At 43.8% G+C, this 9,503-nt stretch overlaps 1 protein-coding gene across 1 annotated transcript in view; it reads right to left on the reverse strand.

Moving 5' to 3' along the window:
• camta1a (calmodulin binding transcription activator 1a) overlaps positions 1-1,348 on the reverse strand; it is a 112,595-nt gene extending 111,247 nt beyond the window's left edge. Inside the window, exon 1 of the mRNA XM_068343224.1 lies at positions 1,243-1,348. Coding sequence (XP_068199325.1) covers positions 1,243-1,269 — 27 coding nt within the window. The 5' untranslated portion in view covers positions 1,270-1,348. The remainder of the gene's footprint in view (positions 1-1,242) is intronic.
• Positions 1,349-9,503: the final 8,155 nt, after the last annotated feature.

Raw genomic sequence — 9,503 nt, forward strand, 5'->3', positions numbered from 1 at the left:
TAAAAGCAACAAAAAAGCTGCTGACACACAACAGAAATTTCTGTAATTAATAGACTTCAGTGCCACTTGTTACATAGTGCTGCTAACCTTAGGTCATTTCCACTCCGACTGCAAAGAGTCAGTTTGTTCACCAACGAAAAATGATTTCAAACGCTAGAACATGAAAGACGTCAGAAGACAAGTCACTTTTCATTCCATCCATGCAGAATTACATGTATTCAGTGGGAATCATTGAACACCACTGGGCATTACTCTTATTTAGATGCCAACACATCTGCATCTTCAGAAGTCGACCGACTCAACTTCTTGAAACAGCTTTCCAAAAGTCCGACTGTCCATCGTCCCAACAGATTATGGGACCCTTGCAGAGGAACAGAGGTGACACCGAGCAGACGAGACGAAGGAAGAGACCTTTTTCTTGGAGTGAAAAATGTCTTGAGGAGTAAAAACAGAGTAGAGTCTCCATTGGGAGAACGCCTGAGCTTTGTCTTTGTCAGACTGTGTGATATAAAGTCGCAGCTCCCCTCTCTGAGGATTGTGGTCATGCGTATGTGTTAGTGTCTGTACATGTGCACACACATGAATAGGACACCAGAAATCTCCCATGTAAACACCTTTTGCTCCATCTCAGCTCCTGCGCTTCAGGCATCTTTGCTTGTGGCACAACAACAGTACAGAACTCCAACTTCAGTCTGGTTGAAAAACAAAGGATTCTGGGATCAGCCTCACCCGGTCTCATACGTGGGTCTGCCGATCTATCATCCAGGGTGTGAACACTATGCCGCTGCCACCTTGGGTTGAGCAGAATTGAACCTGGGTGAGCCAAGGACAGATACAACTGCCTTTTATGGCAGCAGCTGGTATGGGGAGTGACTTGGAGTAAGGCAAGGGAACGATAGCTTCACAGTACTGCTTTGAGCCAGCAAGATTAATGTGGGCTCTCTGGAGCAAAGGCAACATCCAGAGCCTTAATAAGGTACAAACAATCGGTTCCACTCCAGTGGCTTCCCAGGGAAAACTATTGTTGTGCTGCATTGTTTCCTGGTAAGGCTCCTCGGAGACATGGGCCGACTGTAGCATGTGACTGTCTCTATTACAACCAGGGGACGACTGACTGCAGACCCATGTTTGTCTGTGTCAGGGTGAAGGTTGGCTCCTGCCCGCCTCAGTACCCATGCCCACCCCTCCTCTTCCCCCCCAATTCATTCCCGCTAGGATCCAAACTCCAGCAAGAACACTCACCTCGACTCCCTGTACTTTCAACTTCATGTGGTCCTCCCGAGTGGTTTTCCCGTCTTTCCTCTTCTTCCAACAGTAGCCATCTTTTCTGTACTTTACCTTCTTCCTATTGTACAGTATCATCGACCCATTCTGCGGCCTGGATCCACAGAGAAAGAGAGAGAGACAGAGAGAGAGAGAGGGAGAGAAAAGAGGGAGAGATGAAATGAGATGAGAAGAATTTTTAGGCAAAGGCACATCTCGGGGACTCATTTTTGAGATGTACAAAGAGGCCCAACACGAGTCTCCGCCGGGCAGAAAATGTGACTTAGATGACAAGACTTCTTTATGGTGTTTTCAGCATTGATATGCACAGTTTGTCAATGAACAAAGCACCCTTCAGCATACATTTCTCCCAATGAGGAGCGCATCTCCTCCGAGGAGCCGAATAGCACTCTTCACAGACTAAATTACATGAAGGCCGGTGTGTAAGGAGCGACGCATCGGGTGGAGGCAGCAGGTCGTTTCCTTATCTTTCATTCATCCAACTTAAATGAGTTGTGGTGTTGGAAGTCCCCAGGGGTAAGAGAAGATCCTCCCTCACACTCCATTCATAATTCATCCCCTCCACCAGACTACAGCCAGTAGGCTCATAATGATGTAATGTAAGTATTTGATGATAATCTGCCTTTCCATTTTGTAATAGAGGCATTTGGAGCTCAATGTTAAACATTAACAGAAAGCAGCGCATAAAACATTCAAATATTACTCGCTCAACAATTTGTGTGCAGTTGGCTTTCGTTTTTTGTATTTGTTTTGTAGAGGTTCGCTCAACTTATATCTTCAACCTGCATGTGATACATGAAAGGAAATCACAGAACTTGCTTTTATTTTAGCTCATCCATTGAAAGTTGGCTTTACAGTGAACTGATAGGAATGATCTGTATCAATAGTGATGTCAACGGTAGGCATAAACCTGAAGCAGTGTCGACAGATGCTTCAGTTTACCTGCTCTCAGAAAGTTGAAGGACTTTCATAGAGACTCTGGACGACGTCCCTCAAACTGGAAGTCATTAATTAATGGAAAAATCATTTGGAAACAATGCTAAATGAATGCTTAACAACTACCAGACATGTAAAGTAAATGATCTCATAATTATTTACATAACCAAATCCATTTATGTTTCAGTAGATTTTCTCCAGTGGGTATTTGGCCTCATATTGAGGCATGATGCACAATGAATATGATCACTGTAGTCCTCCTCCCACGCACACGCACACGCACACACACACACACACACACACACACACACACACACACACACACACACACACACACACACACACACATACACACAGAGCTGCAAAGGTTTGGAGTTCTCCCAAATGATGAGAGGTTTGTAAGATCATTGCCTCAAAGTGAATGAGTGGGACAGCCGCCTGCTCAAGCTGCCGAGGAGCCGGTGTGACCGGTGGTTGTTGTTGCTGTTGGTGGTGGTAGTGGGGTGTCTGGGGGGAGTGGGGGTTAACCATCCAGTCAGCTGGTAAGCCTTGTTAATCTTGTACTTTCTTGTCATGTGCATAGATAGATGTAAAATGACACAAGCATCAAAGTTTGAAGACACACCAAAAAAGACTTAAAAAATTTTTTTCTCATCAAAGCAAACAACAAAATCTGGGTTGATTTGTTTCTTCTGTAATATTCAAAATAAGAAAACCCAACGGTTGTTTTGCATTATTTTGTTGTAATTTTTCACAAGGTTTATTTATAACGCTGCATGCATCATTTTGCAGGGCTGCCTTTTGGGGCCGGGCTGCCTGTTTATCTTGGTATCACTCATCAATCATTTCACCAGCCTGGATCTCAGGGGCCAGTGGAGAAGGAGGAGAAGGGGGAGATGGGGTCCCTACAGTCCCCCCTCTGTGGCCCCTGACAGCACCTTTTAATGAGAGATGCCACTCACACACTTGACGCGCTCACTCCTTGCTGATCTCACTGCTTCCCTTTCCTCCTCCCTTCCTCGCTCTCCAGCCCTCTGTTCTTGTCGACAGTCAACTCAAGCCGTGCACAAGGGAACGTCTTTGTCTCCTCCTTGCCCCCAACTCCTCTCCTGCTCTCTCTCTCTCCCCCCTTTTTTCATCTGTCTCTTGATCCCACACCTCCGCTCTCTCACATTTCCCTCCCTCCTGCCGTCTAGTACTGAGCACGCTTAGCAGAAAACAACTATTAAATAGACATTTTTATTGGTCAGTTTGAAAAGTGAAACCGCTCAATTGCCGTTCAGGATATACAAGAAGTATAAATTGTGTTCTGGTTTACAGCGTCTGTAATGTCACTGATCGTGGAGGCGGGATCATAAATGGCACTCGTGAACTAAGAAGTTCGCAGATTGCCGCCATATCAACATAAACTTCTAGAGATTTGCATGCTAAATGTCACCTGAAGGACATTCATTTGACATGCTGACATCAGCGCCGTATCCATCAAACACAGAAATGGCTTTTTCTCAGTGTGTGATCCGATTATTTGTTTCAGTATCGCTGTGGGTTTTGTCCTTCAAAAGATATAAAAAGTGCAGGCTTCTTAAAATGTAGCCATGCTTGAGACAAAAAGATGGGCGCAGATGAGATAAGGCAGAAAATCAAATGACACAGGGCTATCTGATCTCCTCTGGAGCACTGGAAATTGGGGTGAGGCTTTGGAGTCAGAGGCTCCATGTCATATTTATCGGCTCTGTGCAAAAAATTATTCGCTCAGCTATTTTTGTGGGACTGTTAGGTAGATGCTATTTTCAATTCTAGGCACTTTGTACCCTGAGGAACGAGCCTATAGCACCGAGACTGGGACAGGTCTGAGGCACAGGCCAGTCTATGTATGCTTTGGCAACACAATGTTCCTCCTCACTCTCCCGCTGTCTCCCTCTATCTCCCCCATTCCTCCCAGACATCTCCTACCAATGTATACATAGGCGCTCCAATTAATCTTATCAGAATTCTACATATTTATACATGAGGGGGAAAAGCTAACTGCACTGTTATCAAAGAAGCGTGACAGTTGGCCCTCAGTCTCAGATGCCTAAATGTGTCAGATTAATATGGAAATACAGGCCTCTGACACAGTGCACACAAGCTTTACAGCCACCTCTCTCTTCTTTGGAGTTTGTAGCGATAATAAGCTTTACCCTCAGGGCGGGTGTGAGGCCTCGTCCAGTCCTTTAGGAATCATTCATTTACCCAGGTAATGGCATCCACTCAATCAGATTTTTTCATTTGAAAAAGTCAGGGGAGGATGGAAAGGGAGGGATGGGGGGATTTATGAGGCTGGTGACGTGTTTAGCATGGATAACAAAAGAGAAACCGGGGGGGGGGGGTTGGTGGTGGTGAGGGGGAAGCCCTGGCCAACAGACACCCTCACAGGCTCAGCGTCGATGTGTAAAAAGGACAGACGCCAGCAGAGAATACAGGATCACGCTAAAAAAGACAGACCGACAGAGACAAATCTGAGAGAGATTCTCCTGTTCCAACGAGGATCAGTGTGGAGAATCACAGCTTTGGTGAATCATCCTAAAATCCTAAAATTTGACAACACAAGAACTTTGACTTAGAAAAAACCAAAAACATTCTGTTCACCCAAAACAAAAGCAGGCTTATGTTTCACCTACTCTATATATATTTTTTGGTAATGATTATGTATTCATGTATTCATACCAAACCCTGAAAAAAAAAACCCCAAAAAATAAATAAAAATCAACCCATCAGTATATTTTTTTATAGTACATAATAAACTATTAAAATGTTACAAAACAGAAAAATACAAGCATACAATATTCTAAATTTAACATATTTCGGCTAATAATAGCAAGAATTTTGGGCTTTTATGTGCTCTCTTGCTACAGAGAATGAATTTCAGTCTATGTGAACCTACTTATTCCCCATGATGCTCTGGGTTTGATTAATATCATACAAGCAAACCTTGGTTTTCGAACGCTTTAGACATCGAACAAATCGAAATTCGACCAGAAAATTCTGAATTTTTTTGTCTTAGAAGTCGAACAAAATTTGGAAGTCAAACGTGAAACAAACACCTTTTCCTCGCTGCCAAGCGCGAGAAAAGGCGAGAAAAGTCGAGAGAAAACGTGACGGTAATGTTCCTTTTATTTTAGTTTACTGTATTCAATAATTTTTCACTTAACTTGCGTTCAATTGCCTATGGTACGAGTTATGGTACCGTAAACTGCTGTCCAAAAGATGACGATAACTCGTACCTTAGGCTAACCTGATTACATCAATGTTTTTTTTCTTTCTTTCTTTCTTTCTCTTGTTTGCTTCTTTCTTTTATATTTCTTTGATACGTTTCATTACTGTACAATTTGATATTTAAATGACATTGTGAAATAACATATCATGTTGAAAAAAGGTAGTTTTCTAGCGTCTTGGAACGGATTAAAACCATTTACATTATTTGTAATGGGAAAAATGTGTTTTGGAATTCGAACAAATCGGTATTGAAACAGCCTTCCGGAACAAATTGTTGTCGGAAACCAAGGTTTGTCTGTATATGCTGTTTTTTTTCCCCCAGAAAAGCTCCACTGGTTGTGAAGTGAACAGCAGAGAGAGCAAAGTAAGGGAGGAGAGAAGGGTCAAACCTTAAAGATTGAGATGATGAGCTCCGCTCATGTTCCTGGTGTTAGAACCAACAAGGTCATCAACACCAGCAGACACCCTGATATTTGGTGTTACACATGCAAGTTTGACCTCGAGTGTATAAATACGAGGTGCACACCCCATGTGCGCTGACACACACACGTCACACACACCGAGATTCTGGTAACCCTGTTGCTCTATCAAGGGAGGCCATTAATAGCACAAAGAGTGACAGAACATCAATAACATACTGATGCTAGTCATTACTAGTTATGTCAATCACAGGTAAAACATAGCAGGCTTGTGTTAAAACTCATGGGTAGGTGCAAACACACACACACACACTCACACACACACACACACACACACACACACACACACACACACACACACACACACACACACACACACACACACACACGCACACACACACACACACACACACACACACACACAGAAACTTGAGCTGCCAACACCGAGCACAGGCGTTTCCACTTGTAATGTAATTATACTTCAAGCAACAGTGTCCTATTCGATGGCACATCATTCTGAGCTGTTGTGAGCAGAAAGGTGCCGGCGTGTTGGGAGCTCCTATCTGAACGCATCACGTGCAATTGATGACTCGCAGATAAGCCGCTCCCTTCAGCACTGCCAAAGAATGCATCAGGAAGTGGGGCGTTCGCTAAAACTACTTTAAATGTAAATCTGCTATGGCCTGAGGATTGAGATTCATTGTCTGCGCCGCTCCGAAAAACCCCTCCAACACCCCCGCTAGTGTTCGTTTGTCGAGACGCCGCAGGTCTCGTACCTCTTTGACTGCCAATGAGGCCTCGGCACCCGATCACTATCACAGCCATAGTTCTTACTATTCTAGTCCTGAGTGACCTCTGCCATCAACCATGAATGCTTAATTATATATGGTAATTACGGGAGTAAAGAGCACCGTGGTGGGTCAGTCAGCCGGAACAAGTTACGCAACAAATTTAAAATATATCAGCTCATCCTTTTCACTTCCCGTAACGTGTTAATCTTTCCTTTAGCTGTCCCATAAATGGCACAGTCATCTTTACAAAGGATTTAAGATGACTACGAGGAAAAAAAAGAAGAAGAAAGAAATGATTACAGCGAATGAATGGTAATGTTAACTTTCCCCAAATATGAGAACACATATCTCCAAGGCTGTGCAGATGGAGCACAATGTTAGTTTACCCAATGTGTTCATCTAAATACAGCAGTAATGATGGCAGGAGGATAGCTGGGCCTCCGGAGTTGTAATTCAGGGAAGGGAGACAGATCGGATGCTGTCCCTTCTTCTCTCTATCTATAATGGCGGTGAACGCCTCGGAACTCAGGCTCGGGCCCGTTGCCCTCCAGCATAAAACAGATGTTCCCCCCACACTTATCTCAATGAAAAAAAAAAAAAAACCACAGACAATTTACAAAGAATATGAATTATGGTTGTAGCCACACATCAATGTCTCTGTCCCTACAAGACCTTGTAAAGAGGATAAGGGTGAATTGGTGTGGGAGGGTGGATGAATTGTTCGGAGACAACATAAGGCGGATGGAAGCAGCGGGATGGTGGTGGTGGTGGTGGGGGGGGGGGGGTGTTTGGTCTTATCTAGTCCACAGCAGCCCAGCAGAATGAGAGAGAGGCTGGTGACTGGCAGCGATGGTGCGATGATAGCGCTAAGCTGGTTTCATGCACATTTCAGGGAGGCTGCCGTCAACACTCCGACTTAAATCTCCCAGCTCGTACGAGTGGATGAGTTCGGGACGTTATTTACAAATGGTCATGTCGTACAATGATTACACTGGTCCTGTCCTCTGTGTTGAATAACACACACACACACACACACACACACACACACACACACACACACACACACACACACACACACACACACACACACACACACACACACACACACACACACTGAGATAAAGGATAATGTCCACCCCTGACGTGGCAACACGGGATTTGAATTTCAGTTCTAGTAAGGTTTTGACTGCGGAGACGCTTATTTGCTTGAAATGCATACCGGAACTTCCACTTTTCATGTTCGACTGGAAAAGAAATGTTGAAATATCATTCAACGGGTCGCTCACATTAAATTTATGTTGAAGGTTATCGGCCCTTTCCTAGTCCTCCCCCTTAGCACGAACACTTTCCCCTACAAGCATCTTCTAGCCCCCTAGACTGCCTTTCAAAAGTTATTTCACTTATTTCTCCTGTTCTGCCATGCAAATACGGTCAGATCCGTCACTCGCTGATAATGCTAGAAGGAGCAGGCTTGTAAAAAAACTATAAAACTTTCATGTTTTTAATGGAGGCCTGAACTAAACAGGAATCTGTTCTGATTTCCAGCAGAAAGGAAATCCGCTGCCGAACGGCGATGAGTCGATGATTCATACGTCACTTCCTCGACACTAATCTTCACAAGGCGGTATGTCTCAGCACATCGTATATAAAGCTGCCTTCGTCTGTAACATGACTTCACGCTGATGACATCATGCTGTGTGCATCACGCCTGTGAAAGCGAGAGTCCTGTGGCACTGCCTTATTATAACAATTTGTAATGAGGATGCTTCTGTACTTTCAATAATGCATGGGTGGCAGGGAATTGCACACAGTCTCATTTAATGTCACGGAGTAAAGTTGTTGTTTTAGCAGTGAACACCCCTCCCGATAAGAGATTACCGATGCAATTAAATCTAAGTCAAAATAGACTGCCACTAGAAAAGGTCAGGTTTTCATTATCAGTAACAACAACTTTGTTTTCAATTAAAATGAGAAGCAGGAGAATTCAGACACCGCGTTAATGATTTAGTCAAGCTGAAGATAAGATTACAAGATAAAAATGTAAAAGAATAAAAGGGATACCGCTTAGGTCAGAAGAAGAAAAGTAGGAGACGTCGTCGGAAGCTAGATTACACACGACTGGATTACACACTGTAAAGGTGGCAAAATGTAAGAATGTGAAAGAATGTGCTGTTTGAAACATCAACGTGATATTACAGTCAAATACTTTGTAATTTGGGGTGAAAAGACAACCCCGAAGTCCACCTGAGAGGGGGGGGGGGGTGCTGTCATCTGTCACAGGAGAATGAGAGAGAGAGAGACAGGAGGGGGCAGGAATAGAACCATCCGCCCCTTCATACCTCATGTCAGACCAGGCTTATGGATCACCCAGCCCTCGTTGTCTCCTTCAGAGCAATCAGTGCCACCACAGTGCCATTGACCTTCCCTTATTGATCCTCCAGTGACAGAGCACAGCTAAGGCCAGCTATTGAACCACTTATGATTAATTCACAAATCCTGCTTTGTCCACAAAAAAGGTAAAAGATTAAAGCACATGCAGGAACAAGTGAAAAGAGAGATAGATAAAGAGCCGGTGAGGTCAAAAAAACACAATTTTTGAAATGAGACAGAACTACAGTTAGAAGTGCTTCTTTACAAGCCGGGCCAAGCTATAAAGCACAACTCAAAGGCCCATCTATCAAAAAAAAAAAAGAAAAGAAAAAAGAAAAGCCAGACAAAAAAAAAAAACATTAGCACATTGATGGAGGGGAGAGAGGTCAGGCCGGAAAGTGGGACGGAAAATAAAAGCAGTGGAAAAAGGGAGAGACAGTCAGGAAAA

Source organism: Antennarius striatus, chromosome 2, assembly GCF_040054535.1.
Source record: "Antennarius striatus isolate MH-2024 chromosome 2, ASM4005453v1, whole genome shotgun sequence".
NCBI classification, from domain to species: Eukaryota; Metazoa; Chordata; class Actinopteri; order Lophiiformes; family Antennariidae; genus Antennarius; species Antennarius striatus.